This window comes from Alexandromys fortis, unplaced genomic scaffold (assembly GCF_014885135.2).
Source record: "Alexandromys fortis isolate MF-2015 unplaced genomic scaffold, M_Fortis_MF-2015_v1.1 scaffold_140, whole genome shotgun sequence".
Lineage (NCBI taxonomy): Eukaryota > Metazoa > Chordata > Mammalia > Rodentia > Cricetidae > Alexandromys > Alexandromys fortis.
The window spans coordinates 2,990,058-3,006,023 of record NW_026068048.1 but is presented as its reverse complement, the minus strand read 5'-3'; the positions used below and the strand labels follow the sequence as shown (position 1 = coordinate 3,006,023).

The following is a 15,966-nucleotide window of genomic DNA, read 5'->3' as shown; positions in this document are numbered from 1 at the left end:
GCCTTGAACTCACCCAGGAAAGCCCTTGTAGGACCTAGAATGTGTGTTCCCACCTCAGTCCCCCGAGGAGCTGGGATGCCAGGCCAGTGCCACCAGCCTCGGATTATGCCTCCTAACAGGACTTGGCAGAATAAGCCAAAAACTCATTCCATTTACCACAGAAGAGTTGGAAGGAAAGATGAAACTCGTGTCACGAGTATTAAGTGGGGACCAGGCTTTGCTATTTCTTTCATCCTATGACACACTCTTGGTCCCAAGGCTACCCTGAGGCAGATTCTAGGCATCCCCCATGACATCTCCACATGTTAATTTTTTAGATTTATCTTTTGTTTTCTGTATGAATGAGTGTCTTGCCTGTCTGTATGGATGTGCATTGTGTCCTCAGATCACAACAGGGCACCGAATCCCCTAGAACTTTGGGTGGTTGTGAGCCATCATGTGGGTGCCGGGAACCGAACCTGGGTCCTCTGCAAGAGCAACAAATGCTTTTAAGTGCTGAGCCACCTTTCCAGCTCCAGATCTTCAAGTTTATACACAAGTTACTGTCTCTCCTAAAACCAACCACCTCCCCATCAGTCATCGGTGGTGCAGGTCGAACCCAGCTATGCCCTCCAAACCCTGGGCTGAGGCCAAAGGGAAGGAAGAGTCTGTCAGTCTGGCAGGACTTTTGGAAAGTCACATGCCAAGTTGTGGGGTGGAAGGATTGGATGGAAGCAGTAACAAGCAAAGGGCAAAGCCGCGCACACGAGCTCACTTGCACACACACACACTCCTCCGCTGCAGTGTGCCATCTGCCTGTTCCCCATGCCGAGGCTCTCTTCTCACACCTGCAAACTGGGCGGAAGGACAACTCCTTGAAGTAAGAATTAAGTTCATTAGAGTAAAAGGCTGCTTTTCCTCCACCAGAGAGCCTCCTTGGACACCAGTCTTGTAGGGCTGTAAGGATGTGTCTCCTGTCCACCGCTGGGGCCTGAACTCCCTGAGCCACCTCCTCCCAGCCCCCACCGGGGCCACTGGAACTGTGAAAGGGTTATTTTCTGCACAAGGAATTTCACTGCTCAGGAGGTGCTGGCTCAAAAGCCCAGACCACAAAGGTGTCTGGTGTCCCTGGCTATTGGCCACTGTGTCCTGGACCTGCCCCACACTGTGGCTTCTCCAGGACCTTATTCCAAGCAGAACTGGTAGCTAGTATGGGGCCAGCCACCCCTTGCTAAGAGTCTCCCACCTTGGTCCTGGTGACCTAGAACCCTATAATGGGCCAAGAAGAGGTCAAGGTGCTGGGGACCTGTTGGGACACAGGACAGTATTCTCACCCTGGGGAAGGTGCAGGCAGCAGACAGACCAAGACTACAAGCATGGTGTGGTGGTGCACACTGAAACAGGAGGACCACCAGGTAGAAGCTAGCCTGGGCTACATAGTGAGAGCCTGTCTCTAAGAAAACAAAAGGGCCTGGAGAGATATGGCTTAGCAGTTAAGGGTACTGGCCTCCAGGCCTAATGACCTAAGTTCAACCCATAAGACCCATATAGTGAAGATGTCTTCCAAGTTGTCCTCTGACCTTCATATGTATGCCTTGATATGGATGAGTGGTCTCACACGCACAGAGTAAATACAATATAATAAACACTGAAACAATCCCTTGTTGGTACCTAACCAACAACTAATTATTCCGACAAAGTAAATAAGAACCAAGATGGCCCAGTAAGTATGGAGAGAGGCAGATGATTCAAAATGCGCACAGTAAATACGGTGAAGGTGACATTGGAGCCCTGGGTTTTAGAACAGAGAGTCAGTCCTTCCATCACCTGGGGACAGTGGGCGGGGATGGGGTGAGGGGTGTCCAGGCAGGAAGTAGGGCAAAGGCCCCAAGCAGTGATAAGCTGGTGTGCTGGGGGTGGGGAGAATCGGTGGACGGTAGAGTGGGAGGAGAGCTGGGAAGATGACGTCAGAGTCGTGGGGCGCGCAAGAGGGGGGGGGAGGAGATCGCGGGAATGTCTCTTTTGAAACCTGGCACCTCCTACCCCAGAGTGGTGGGATGTCAAGGTACCCTTTCGGCTTGTATATGGTTTGGAGGTTTCTATACAGCCCTAGCCTGACCCCTTCACCCCTTCGAGCCCTCTTAGGTTCTGGCTCAGTGACCTCCAGTCCGAGGGATCTCAGATATCAAAAGTAGATCCCTCGGATGTCCCAGCCCCATCTCCTCGTGAACTCGATAAGGTTGACCTCCATAATTAGGAAAACAGAAACTGGTCCCTCGAACTGTCCTCCAAGTCCTCTTGGGTGTCTGGAGATGTCCTTCCTCGGAAGAAGAAGAAGAGGAAAGGGTCCCTCCATCCCAAAGAGTCTGGCGAAGTCGGAGTGACCCAGGCCACTCCTCGGGTGCGCAGAAGCCCGGGGAGCCACCAGAGAGGCCGGTGCCCCGGCGCCTCCCGGGCCGCTGCGGCAAAGGCTGGGCGGCCGCGCCCTCCCCCCGCGGTGATTCATCCCGCCCCCTCCCGTTTCCTCCTCCCTCTTTTGGCTCCCTCCTCCCTCCCGGGCCGACGCTGCAGTGCGCAGGAGCCCTTGGTCCGCGCCCCAGCGCCGGGAGCCCGACAGCGAGCTCCTAAGCTGCGTCCGGAGCCAGGCAGGGGTCGCCGCAGCCTGGATGCGCCCTGTGGCGCGAGCGCACGCAGCATCCCTAGCCTCCCGCCGCGCGGCGGGAATGCCCGCTCTCCCGGCCCCGGGGCTGGGCCCCCGGCGGTAACCGGAGCGGGGGGGCGCGCCCCCCCAGCCGCAGCTGCCGCGCCCGCGCCCGGCGCCCGGGCCAGTCGCCTCCGGGCCCCATCGCCTGTCGCCGCGCTCTGCGCACCCGCTGCCCTGCTCGGCCATGGGGACGCTGCTGGCCCTAGTGGTGGGCGCGGCGCTGGGTGAGTGTTGCTGGGGGACACGCGCCATTGGCGCTCGGGACGCCCCCCGCCCGCGTGGCTCAAGCTCGCCAATTCCCTGCCTGGGAAGTTGTGCGCGGTGCGAGGTCACTGGGGTCGCGGGACCCCAGACGACACGAGAAGAAGATCCTGGAGATACAGGAGATTCTCGGGGGTGGGGGGGAGCACTTGGCACGGAGATTGGTCTGCGGGCGCCGGGCCGGGGGCGAGGAGACGCGGAGTCAGCTGCTTGCAGAGCCCCGCAGGCTGCAATGTGACACCCACAGCCGCGTGAGGGGTTGGGGGAAGGCGTCGCCTGGGGACTGGGGCCCGGAGAGACAAACCCGGAGGGATGGATACCGAGGGAAGACATCAAACATGTCCAGGGAGTGGGAATAAACCAAGAGACTGAGGCGGACGACAGGGACATTGGAGCGAGAGAGTTGAGAGCCGGAGCCAGGGACAGAGAAACTTGAGAAACGTGGAAAGATCTGGAGAGACCGAGAGGGGATGGAGAATGCCAGCCAGATGGGAGTTTAAAAAAAAAATAAAATCAATAACAGTAATAGTAATGGTGAGACATACAAGGATGGGAAGACAGAGCGAGGAACACAGCGGATCTAGGACCTCAGACACCCCTAGGAGGAATAAATATAGGGGACACTGAGGCAACAGGGAAGGTGAACCAGAAGCCCTGAAGACTAAGAGATCAGGAGGCTGGGGGACAAAGAAGGGACCCAGAGCTCCAATAGAAGACAGGACTTCGTCAGCTAGTGAGTGGTGGAGGCAAGAGGTGACAGGTAAGAGGGTGAAGGAGGGACCTGAGGCTGAGCAAAGACCCCGAGGCAGGAAAGAACTTTTAACTTAGGGTGAATGTCTTGAAGTGAGAAAGTCTGTGAAAAAGGGGACAGAGCAGGGTGGTGAAGTTGGGGGGGGGGGGGGGTTACAGAGAGGCTAGAGGGAGGAGGAGTGGGGCTGGAGTGAGCCCCGCTCAGCCAACCTTCCCGTCTCTCAAGCCGTGACTGGTTCTGCACACCAGTTTGGTGGGATTGACATGGACCGCTAGAACCCCTGCCTAGAAGGCTGTCGGCCTTTTGAGGCCAGGGTGCTTCAGTGGAGTTACTCACCCCAAGGATATCCTCCACAGTGCATATTCTACCTGGCGACTACCTAATAGGCAGGGGAAGGGAAGAGTGGGTAGGGGGGAGAGAAACTGAGGCTCCCAGAAGATGGGGGGCTTGTCAAGGTCACACAGCGAGCGAGAATCAGGGATAGGTTTGGCATCCACTCTGTTCATAAATGGTGAAAAGGAAACAGATGGCTTTTGTGGGGCAGCAAGCCCGGTGCTGCCTAGAGTGGCAGGTGCCTCGCTGAGTTGAGCCCACTGTGTCCACAGTGTCCTCAGCTTGGGGGGGTTGCGTGGAGGTGGACTCCGAGACAGAGGCTGTCTACGGGATGACCTTCAAAATCCTGTGCATCTCCTGTAAGCGTCGCAGCGAGACCAGCGCCGAGACTTTCACGGAGTGGACCTTCCGCCAGAAGGGGACAGAGGAATTTGTCAAGGTTTGTGTGGGTGCCTGGGCTGGGTTAGCATCCAGAGGATGGAGCCAGCTGTGCTAGATCTTAAGGCTGCTTGCTTGCTTTTCAATGTTGCTTTTAGTGCTGTGGAGACAGGGTGTCGCTAAGTAGCTCAGTCTGGGTTCTAACTCTTGGCAATCCTCCTGCCTCAGTTTCTCAAGTACTGGGATTACAGGCAGGCATTTGGCTGGTGTGAGTGCTTTGCTAATGATGAAGATGTGGATGTGACGAGTGACCTGGGTTTAAACCCCCACTCACCACAGACTACCGATCACCTTAGGCAAGTCACTGCGCATGGGTCCTGTAACTGTGAGGGGTCGTGGTCTCTGCCCCATATTTTTTTTTAATTACATTTATTGTATGTGTGTATGTATGTACATGGCATAGCATGTGTGTGGAGGTCAGAGCATAACTTGCAGGAGTCCATTTTCTCATTCTACCACATGGGTCCTAAGGGTCGAACTCAGGCTACCAGTGTGGTGGCAAGTACCTTAGCCTGCTAAACCACCTCACTGGCTTCAGCCCCTTAGGTCTGCACGAGGGTTGAATGAGTTGATGCAGCTGGCATATGGTGGGCAGTGAAAGCCTGTCACTTGAATTAGAATGCACCAGCAAAAATGTCTTGGGCAGCCTTAGAGCAATATCAAAGAGCAAAGTTTTCTCTGTGTGTATTCTGAAATGTGCGTGTGGTAGGACAGGGAGCCTGTGTCTGAGGGTGACCAGTGGCTGGGAAAGAAGTGTGGAGAAGGGGAATACAGAAGCCAGGTGGAGCTTCGGACTGTGGGATTGTGTGTGTGTGTGTATGTATCTCATGGCTAGGACAGTCGGGGGCTGCCATGGTCCCAGCTGAGATCTCAACCTCCTTGACCCCTCACTGCCCAAGTCAAGATGCCTGAGCTTGGGCTGGGGACATAGCTCAATGAGAGAGCACTTGCCTGAAACCCATCAGAAAGGAACTGAGGGTGGGGCTTGGCAATAGAATCCTTGCCAGAAATTCAACAGTGAGGGGCTGAGGCATGGCTCAGTGGTAGAGCCCTGACTAGCATATGCATAGGTTACAATGTCAGAACCACACAACAAAAGATGCTGCTACCATATATACATCATCTGTACTTGGAAGGGTCAGGATGGGGGACAGTATGGGGGCCACACTTGTGGAAGACAGACCCAGTGACTTACATACCCACTCATCACTAACCACAACAAGATCCTACGCTATGAGAACGAGGTGCTGCAGCTGGAGGAAGATGAGCGCTTTGAGGGCCGCGTGGTGTGGAACGGGAGCCGGGGCACCAAGGACCTGCAGGACCTGTCCATCTTCATCACCAACGTCACCTACAACCACTCTGGCGACTACGAGTGTCACGTCTACCGTCTCCTCTTCTTCGATAATTACGAGCACAACACCAGCGTCGTCAAGAAGATCCACCTGGAGGTGGTGGACAAGGGTGAGTCAAGTCTTGTGACCCTCCGGCAAGCCAGATGGAGGGACAGATGGGAAGAAGGGGACAGGCTGGTGCCACACAGAGACCAGCCAACAGCCCACAGCCACAGGGGGAATGACACCCCTTTCTGGTTCTGGAGTCTTTGGCGCTTCAGCCCACGGGAGGTCAGAGTAGGTCTTTCCCCCATAAATCGTGTGTACTAAGTTGTACTCAAGCTGTGTGACCTCGGACAGGTGTCTTCCGTTCTCTGAGCCCCAGGATTGTCCCCAGGGACCAGAGAGAATATCGTATATGGCTTGGAGTGTCTCTTAGGTGAGGGCACACAGTGGTGAGCTGGGGCCTTACTGGGGACCACAGAGGCCTGGGGTATTTCTGAGTGGAGCCAGCATTTTGCTTTTAGCGTCTTTGGACTGCTTTCTCAGATCATAGTTTTTAGTTTTGAGGTAAGGTTTTGCTTTGTAGCTCAGGCTACTCTCCAACTCCGTGTGTTTGTTTGTTTGTTTTTCAAGGCAGGATTTCTCTGTGTAGCCCTGGCTGTCCTGGAAATCCTTCTGTAAACCAGGCTGGCCTTGAACTCACAGAGATCCAACTGTCTCTGCCTTCCGAGTGCTGGGACTAAAGGCGTGCGCCACCACTTGGAGACAGAGCTTCTTCTGATCAGCATCAGTCGGAATTTTCCAGAGTTCGTGTGTCCTCTTGTCTTAGAAAGTCAGGGAGCTATTCCAAGCCTGGAGGCAGTGAAGGACTCTGGGAAGTGAATCCCTGGGGGCCAGTAGCACTTCCCATCCTCCCGACCTGGTCCCTTGATATTCCGACTCCTTTAAAACGTCCCTGTTGGACCCTCCCACCAGCATCTGAGGGAGGGGCTTCACCACTCCGTATTGTTGACCCAAAAGTCCAGGCTCAGGGAGGTGAGATCCTGCAACCAAGTCACCTGACTGGGTCGTGGATCTGAATCCAGCCTTGCTTGGGTTAACAACCCCCAGCCCCAGGCGGTTTCTCGCGTGCATCCGTGTTCCCTCAGCCAGAGTCTGCAGGATTCTTGTTATAATTAGCTTTTTTTATGTTTCTCATCAAAATGGTACAGAAGGCAAGTGAGAGGCGCATCCGAGGGAGGCACGGGGACGTCACCACGCTGGGTGTGTGGTGGGCGGTGGGCACAGAAAGTGGAGTTTTGCCTGCGAGGTCGGGGTCCAGGGGAGCGAAGGCCCCTCCAAACCCGGGCATCACAAACCCCAGCTTCTGAGGGGAAGCTGGTGAGCGCCCTCAGTCTCCGCCTCGCCTCCTGTGGGCCCTTGCTCAGGCCACGCCCATCGTAAAGCTTGACTTTTATCCACATTCTCGGCCCAGCCATACATAACTCTCAGGCCTGCAGAGGTGACTGTGTTCAGAACACAGAGCCCTTTCTGCTGAGCTCATGTTTCCAGAAGAATCTAGGTAGCATGTTCTACCTGCCATACCACAGTACTGTTGCTTTAATTTTCTTTTCGACAATATTTTTCTTTGGTGTGCGAGGCGTATGACATGCACATGTTGTGGGGCACACGTGGAGGTCAGAGGTCTCATTCCACCACTTGGACCCTGAGGATCAAACGCAGGTTATCAAACTTGGTGGCAAATGCCTCGACCCGCTAGGCCATCTCAGTAGCCATAGTTTATTGTATTACTTTTTGGTATTTAATTATTTACTTGCATGTTTATTTTGAGACAAGCTGTCCACTACGTAGCCCAGGCTAACATCAGATCCATATTCCTACTCAAACAAATTCTCCTGCCTCAGCTTCCTGAGTACTGGGATTATAGGTGTGAGTCACCACACCTGAAAAACTAATGTGTGTTGTTTCACTTTCTCAGACATAGAGTTTCTCTCATAGCCCCGGCTGTTCTGGAACTATCTCTATAGACCAGGCTGGCCTCGAACTCTGAGCTCCACCCACCTCTGCCTCCTGAGTGCTGGGATTAAAGGTGTGTGCCACTACCCCCAGCTGTCCATAGCTGGTTTTTTTTTCTATGTTCTATTTTTGATTTATGTTCTTTTGAGGGCTTTAAAGAAAAGACAAGGTCTAATGTTACCCAGGCTAATGGTCAACTTGCTTTCTAACCTTGAACACCTGACTCTCCTTCCCGTACCTTCCACATGCCAGGATTAAATGTATGTGTCACTTTGCCCGTTCTCTTGAGTGCTGGTACACAAGCCCAGGGCTCCGTGCATGCTAGGCAAGCACTCCCTCTGTAGCCCAGGCTGGTGTGAGACTCCTGCCTCAGCCTCCCAGGTGCTGGGCTCAGAGGTGTGAGCCATCTCACCTGGTTCCTACCAGGTCTGGTTCTTGTTCTCACCCGCCTTCTTGCTGTGTTCCTGGCATCACCCATTGTAGCCCCTAAACACGCATGAAGTTACATCCCAAAGCCAAGTGATGGATGAAGGCATGGAAGGTGGCCATGCAGCTGGGCTCGACAGGGGACACAGTTACACACTCAGAGGATCTGCACCTCACAGCGTCTGAGGCTGACGAGGACTCTGGCCCACAGAAGGGCTGCTGTGTGGACCCAAAGGCAGTCTTAGAGGATTCTAGGGGCCTTAAGTAGGCAAAGGCCCAATGGGGATCTTTCCTGAGGCTAAGATAGAAGCCGGGCCGTAGGGAGAATTCAAGGCTAGTCTGGGGAACATGGCAAGACCCCATGACAAAATGGAAAAAGGGTTGTGGCTCAGTGGTAGTACTCTGTCTGGGTCCAGTCCTCAGGAAAGATGGGGTATTCAAAGAGCACGCCTGGGAGCCCCTCCATGTGACCCGGTGGGCTCTCCCTTGGTCTCATCTGTAAAGTGAGGGCCCCTGCAGTTCTTCCTCCTGAGACGCCCAATGGCTTGGCGAAGACGACCTGGGTATTAATCAGCTGTTACAGGGTTCACCTTGGCCACAGGACGGCGACCATACACTCTGAACAATTATGCTTGGGGTCCAGCCCCAGCTCTGAGCCCATCTCGGCTGTGCGTCATTGGCTCAGCACCAAACTATCTCTGGTCCTTGGAGTCCTTGTCTGGAAAATGGGCTGTAGATAGAAAAGACAACAGAATGGAATGTGGTTGTAGCATGCTTAACTCTCAGCATTTGGAAGGCAGAGGCAGGAGGGCTGTGAGTTCGAGGCCAGCTTAGGCTATATAGAGAGTCCCTGTCTAAGGCAAAGAAAGAGACTTTAGCAGAGTCGTGTAGAGGGGTCACTCATGGCATGGGTGATCCCTGATGAATGAATGAATGAGTGAGCAGATGGGGGAACATCCAGCCCTGTACACTGCCCTCCTCCCTCTGACCCAGAAACACCAGCATTGTCTTGGCACAGGCTCGCAGGAGAGGAAGACTCACTGGCCAGCAGGGGTGGAGCGGAGGTGGGGGGAATGAGATCCGGGCTACCAAGGGGGCCAGGGATGTAGGGTGGACACCAGCCAAATCTGGCTGAGGAGTTGTGCCAAAGCGTCCTTCCCCTCCAGTCCCCTGACTGGACACGTTCCCTTTACAGTTTAAATTTAGACCCCATGAAAGGAAGCTGGAGAGGCAAGCCGGCAATGCAGAGAGCAGGGAGGCTTTCCCGAAAGCCGCCCGTGCTGAGCAGCGCTGGCCACCATGCTCCCTGTTCTGTCGCCTCTGCGCAGCAATCTGAGCGTTTGTCCTCATCTGACAGAGGGGCACTGAGCCTCAGAGAGGGGGAGTCTTTTGCCTGAAGTTGCACAGCTAATAAAAAGCAAAGCCAGAGAGCCAGGTGGTGGTGGCACACACTTTTAATCCTAGCACTCCAGAGGCAGGCGGTGTGAGTTCAAAGCCAGCCTGGTCTACAGAGCGAGTTCCAGGACAGCCAGGGCTACACAGAAAAACCCAGTAGACACAGAGTGGCCTCAATTACAACAGTAATAAGAACACCCCTTGAGGGTCATGACAGGATGAACACTACTGTCCTGAGAAACTCTTCTTGTTTGTTTGTTTGTTTTTGCTGTTGGAGGTAACCTAGGCCCTAGAGAGGCTTAGTCACTTTTTCAAGGTCACACAGCTGGCGGAGTTGAGATTTGAACCCCACACATTTGATTTGCAGAGTCAGACTATCAAGTGCGGCAGGTGCACCCTCCTAAATGTCACAAATGCCACAGGGAGGCAGGATGACAGCAACCCCTAGGCCCATCCCAAGCACCTTGTCACTTGATCAGAGTCCCTGTAATTTCCCATGGAAACCAGCACAATTACCTTGTTTGCGGCCCGGGCTCAGAGAGGTTGAACCACTTGCCTGAGTTCACACAGCAAACATATTACACTCTGGGGCTGTTGTGTCTCCTTGAGCTGGAGCCGCTGCCCCCTCCTTAAACCATGTCCGGTCCCTGCAGCCAACAGAGACATGGCGTCCATCGTGTCGGAGATCATGATGTACGTGCTCATTGTGGTGTTGACCATATGGCTCGTGGCGGAGATGGTGTACTGCTACAAGAAGATCGCCGCTGCCACGGAAGCTGCTGCACAAGAAAATGCGTGAGTGGGGCTGGCGAGGCGGGCTGAGGCCACCCCAGTGCCATCTGGCACCCCAGCATCTGCGGCAGAGACGAATAGCGTAGCTGCTTGCAGATGAGGAGAAGAGGACGGCACCGCTGCCAGGCAGCAGAGCCAGGATTCGAACCCAAGTCTTTCGGTTGCCGCTACAGATTCCTGAATGCCACAGAGGTGTCCTGTAGTTACAGAGGCCTCTCAGATTCAGGGCTTCCCCCCTAGTCCTCTCCAGTCTTAGTAGCCCTGCATGCCTGAGTCAGGGACCCCATTCTGCTCAGGGTTGGGCCCAGGGGTCACTGTCTGCCTTGCTTTTCCCGGAACAGCTCGGAATACCTGGCCATTACATCCGAGAGCAAAGAGAACTGTACAGGCGTCCAGGTGGCTGAATAGCGCTGGTAAGGCTGATGAACCGCTCTGGGCACCGCCAGCCAGAAGGAGGGTTCAGGGACTGGGTCTCCAAGTCTCTACTTCTTACCCTGCAGGCCCTGGGCTTCACCTCAAGGAAGAGCCAGCCCTGATGGGTATCCTCCCCCGCAGTGGGGATCAGCCCCTGATGGGTACCCTCCCCCGCCTGTGGGGGGTCAGCCCCTGACGGGGACCCTCCCCCAGCAATGGGAGTCAGCCCATCGGTCTCCCCAGCCTCACAATCCTGCAGAGGAGCCACCTGGGTGGGAGCGGGCAGGGACTGATCCCACCTCACCCACCGCCTCCCGCCCACCCTCCCACCGCCATGCATGACGGGTGAAGCAATATGGCCGCCCCACCCTGCTTTTGCTGCCTGTTTGGGGGAGGGGGCGGTGAGGCGAGGGGGGCAAGCCCCGCCCCCTTCTTTTTGCTGATTTGCACATAGACCACTTCCCACACGCACTGCCAGGCCAGCCGGCTCCAGCCCTGCTCGATGGGGTCAAGAGGAGCTGGGACAGGGACAGTCGTGGCCAGGGGGTTCTGGGTTTCATCTCCCTTCCGCTTCCTCCGGCTGGACCTGGGGTTCCCTCTCCGTGACACCTCCTAGACCTGGTCCGCCCCCCCTCTCTCACCAGCCTTCAATTGTGGTCTCTCGGGAAGGGCCTCTTCGGCCTCCTCTCTTTACAGAAGTAGTTTTGTTCATGAAATAAAGATTCTTGGACTCGAGTCTCCAGTCTCTCATTAGCATCCCCAGCTCCCCCGGTCCCTGTCCCAAGGCCTTGGAGTGTCTTTTGGGAATCCTACTTCCCAACAAGCAGCAGGGCCCTGGCCACATTGGAGGCACTGAAGAAGGGCTTAGAGCTTGGTTAACAGTGTGACTCTGGGAGTCGTTATTTCCGTGGGTAGGAGTCAGGGCCGGAGTCCAGAAGGCGGCTTTGTGATCTGCAGGGACAGGCGACTGAACGTTGGGGTTTTGTGGAGCTTGCTATGCTCTGAGAATTCTGAGTAAAAGTTTTGGGGAGAGGGAGAGGGAGAGGGCAGTACAGTAAGACAGCAAGAAGGATGGACAGAGGCAGAGAGAGAGAGAGAGAGAGAGAGAGAGAGAGAGAGAGAGAGAGAGAGAGAGAGAGATTGCGGTAGCGGCAGAGACCCAACAGAGAAGGACGCAAGGAAGACAAGAGAGAGTCAGGCCCATCAGTCAGGCCCATCAGTCAGGCAGAACCAGTGTGGCCCCTGCATGAGAGAGGTGTCAGGCCTGTGGCTGGAGGAGGTGCAAGAGAGGGCAAGTAGGTGGCCTGCTGTGTGGGGACAGCTGTTGTGACTCAAATGCCAGCCCGGGCCATTGGGCAGGTGTAGAGGGCCTCCTGGGCAGTCTGGTGTTTATCTGGATCTGGGGTCTGACCTGAATGGCACTTGGCGGATGGTGGGACTGGATGCACTTGCGGCTAGCCACTTCCGGTCACTTGGCCTGCGCCTGGGCAATCAGTGTTGCCTTTTCAGGGCCAAGCCCCCCATCCCCCTATCAGGACTTTCCGGGCTCCAGAGGTCACTGGGCAGGCAGCACAGCGGCTGCCAAAACAAACCAGCCCCCGTGACTTGTAGGAAAGTGGCGGGGGAGGGGCTGGGCCCCGCTAGGGACAGGAAGGACTAGAGGCCCATGGCGGCATGGACTGGATCAGAGGAGGGCTGGGTATCGGCATGGAAGCAAATGCGAATGGAGGACTACATGGCCACAAGCATGGTGGACCTAGCGAAGCCAGAACTTTGTAGCTCATTCCTCCAGTTAGGAATCCCATCCTCTGGGCCTCGGAGCACACCTGAATACCCCTGCAAGTGGGAGGACAGGCTGGTGGTTGAGCCTACCCGGTTCAACCCCTGCAGGCCCCGCCCCATTAGCCAGGTGGCCTCTGTGGCAGCCAGTCCTGGGGTCCGCCCTTCCCCGCCCCGTCTCCGCCTCCCACCCAGCCCCCTCCTCCTCAGGTGAGGCGGCAGGCTCAGCAGGCCCCAAGCTGCTGGCGGCCGCTGCCACCCCTGCCTCCCGCGCTGCCCGCGGCTGTGGGGACGCCATGCGCCTCCCCAGGCCCGGAGACTAACCCCAAACCTGCACCATCTCCTGCGGACCCCAGGGTAAGGCACAGAATACGGAGTCCCTTGTCCACCCCCTCCCACCAATCTGATGCCCACCAGCCCATAGATGGGATGCCAGGAACCCCAGATCACCTCCACCCTTCTTTCCCTGCCAGTTCAGACATCCGAGGACTCCCCAAAGTTTTTCAACCTTCAAGTCCCCTGAAAGTTCAGCCTCGGTCCTCCAGGCTCTGCCTTGCCACTCCAGGTGTCCCCCTGGTGGCTGGTCATACATGGCCACCACTGACCCCGGCCCAACCTCTGCCCTTGCATGCTCTGTGCCCAGCTCAGGGCCAGCTGCTCCCTGGATGAGAGCCTGGGACTGGGGGCGCCAGGACAGAGCCAAACCAGGCTCCCCCAGGCCGTGCCTCCTTGTTCCTGTCCCCAGGTTCCGCCCCAGCCCAACAGGTCAAGCTGGGAATCATTAACAAGAGTCCCTGACATGGCGCAGAAGGAGGGTGAGTCCCCCTGTCCCCAAAACCCAGCTTCGGGGGCCCTACCGAGCACCCATCTTCTGCTTTGTCTCCCAACCTGTACCCAGCCCCCTGTCTTGGGGTCTTTCTATCAGACTCAAGACCACCCCTGGCCCCAGTCTTGTCTATCTAATTAACTATTAGCCAGCCTTCTGTGTGTCTGTCTCCTGACGACCCCATATGAACTTCCTGGTGCCTTAGTTTCCCCTCATGTCCCAGGAATTTCTCAGCTAACCAACATGTGTCGTCTTTGGGGTGCTGAGGTGTAGGGCTTCTGCCGTTGTCATCTCGGTTAAGGGTATAGAGTCAGTCAGGCTGCTTCTGTTGGCTTTTGCTGTGTGATCTTGGACAGGTAGCAGGTGGTCTCTGGGACACCCTTCCCTGCAGCCAAGTAGGGACGGGTAATAATAACTCCCTCCAGGAGGTTGTTGGGATCATGGAACACACAGGCAACAGCTTGGGACTCGGGGCGTGAGATACGTGTCATAACCCCGAGACGTTCTGAAGGGGGGTCAGTCGCTGTGGGGACCCAGGAACCCAAGGACCCAAGACCCCCTACAGTTTCAGGCATTCCTTCTCCCTCCTGGCTTTGTGGGCAAAAGAGCAGAAGGAGGACTTTGGACTTGACCTGGATGGGTAGAGAGGAGAGAGGCAGAGAAGCCACCTGAGGGGTGACTGAGACGCTCACACTGGAGGCCAGCCTCTCTTGTTACTTTGTCTGTACTTGGGGACTAGATGGAGACTCCAATCGGGGTGGCCTTCTCCCCTTCCCCCAGCCCTCACCCCTGCCTGTCTTTGGGGTGCCAGACTAGCTGAGTTTAGTCCCAGGCACTTTCTAACTGTGTGATGTCACGTCCTCTCTGGGTGTCTGTTTCAAACCTCTGTAAGATGGAAACGGTCGCTGTGTGGTATGAAGACGTGACTGACGCCAATGTAGGGAGCAGTAAGCATGTGGGCCTGGGGGTAAGCACGGTGTCAGGCGAGCAATGGTCCACTGTGAACTCAGACTCCCCTTTGCTTTGTACAGCGTGACCAGATGAGTGAGAGAGCCAGGCCCCTTTGGGGCTCTTTTTTTCCTAGAGATTGAAGAGAGGTAACTGGGCTAGGGCTACGGGTAAGAAAACAGGAGAGAATGGCTGGCTGGATGCTGGGGCTGTCTACAAAGGGAAGATGTGGCGCATGCTCTCTGCATCCCCAAGCAGCCTGCTGTGCTCTGGAAGGGCTGCAGCGGGAAAGGTGAAGGGTTGGTGGTGGCATGGACTGAAGGGATTCAAAGGACAGTGAAGTGAGTGGTGTGTGGTCCCAAGAGCCTCCACCGGGGCAGCTGCTGGTGTTTATGAGACCGCTGATGGCTGGGGATGTGTGCTCCAGGCGTTCGGCACGGCGGCTGGGGCCCTGGAATGAGCAGAGATGAAGTGTGAAATGTGACTCAAAGGATGATCAGGGAGGAGGACATGCCTGGCAGGGGAAGATGGGGCAGAGTGATCAGTACAGGTGCGTGCTGGAGCTGGTGGTGTCTTTGGCTGTCGAACCTCAGAATAGTCCTCGGCAGAGTGGGGGTCTCTCCATAAGGTAGTGCTGGAGGTGGCCCAAGCCCTTTCTATTTTTCTTTCTACCCCTGAAATAGTGAGGACCAAAGGCAGGCTCTCATATATGATAGGCAAATCTCTACTACTGAACCATGTCCCCAGCCCCTCACTGGGGGATTCTAGACAGGGGCTCTACCACTGAGCCATATCACTGCCCCCCACTGGGGGATTCTAGGCAGGGGCTCTACCACTGAGCCACACCCCAGCTCCTCACAGAAGGATTCTAGGCAGGGGCTCTACCACTGAGCCACACCCCAGCTCCTCACAGAAGGATTCTAGGCAGGGGCTCTACCACTGAGCCACACCCCAGCCCCTCACTGGGGGATTCTAGGCAAGGGCTCTACTACTGAGCCATATCCTCAGTATTTTTTCCTCTTCTTTTTGTTTTGATACTTTGATACTAAATGTAGGCCAGGCTGGCCTCAAATTTAACAACCCTTCTGCTTCAGCCTCCTGAAAAATGGGATGATGGGTTCTAATCAACAGTCTGTGAGTTCCATGGTTAGGACACCCTGTGCAAGTTCTCTTAGATCTTTGATAATGACCAATGTCTGTCTGAGGCTTTCAAGGGACATAGGGCTCTGAACTCTAAAAACCATGCTTATTTGATGGGGGCTGGAAATACTGGATCCAGAGCACCAAGGAGGCTGGGGGGGGGATGTTCTGGATAGACAAAGGACAGTTTGGGTTCATATTACATTTCTCAGGTCTCTGTATAGAGGGGCCAATTAGGTGCTATGCATATACTATGCATGCGGGGCTTGGAACTGGCAAGATGGAGCAGGAAGGAAGTATTGAGCAGCTGAACGAAGGGCCTGGGATGAAGGTGAGAAGACAGGGCTGCTGAGGGAAGGGGAGGAGGGCCTGGGATGAGGGTGAGGAGACAGGGCTGCTGTGGGGAGGGGAGGAGGGCCTGGGATGA

General features: G+C 55.6%; 2 protein-coding genes across 4 annotated transcripts in view; both read left to right on the top strand.

The window, feature by feature from the left end:
* The first annotated feature begins 2,529 nt into the window (after positions 1-2,529).
* Scn1b (sodium voltage-gated channel beta subunit 1) lies at positions 2,530-11,581 on the top strand. The gene is made up of 6 exons (XM_050119023.1): positions 2,530-2,907; positions 4,301-4,467; positions 5,690-5,930; positions 10,294-10,435; positions 10,774-10,845; positions 10,933-11,581. Exons 1-5 carry the CDS (start codon positions 2,868-2,870, stop codon positions 10,838-10,840), a joined length of 657 nt encoding a protein of 218 aa, XP_049974980.1. The 5' UTR covers positions 2,530-2,867; the 3' UTR covers positions 10,841-10,845; positions 10,933-11,581.
* A 1,241-nt stretch (positions 11,582-12,822) lies between these two features.
* The window catches only part of Hpn (hepsin), a 17,321-nt gene continuing 14,177 nt past the window's right edge, over positions 12,823-15,966 (top strand). Inside the window, exons 1-2 of one of the 3 annotated variants that reach the window (XM_050118987.1) lie at positions 12,823-12,982; positions 13,371-13,440. In XM_050118987.1, the coding sequence (XP_049974944.1) occupies positions 13,425-13,440 (16 nt within the window). In that variant the 5' untranslated portion in view covers positions 12,823-12,982; positions 13,371-13,424. Of the gene's footprint in view, positions 12,983-13,364; positions 13,441-15,402; positions 15,871-15,966 lie in introns of those variants that run through there. The other 2 variants (XM_050118986.1, XM_050118984.1) reach the window with 2 other exon arrangements.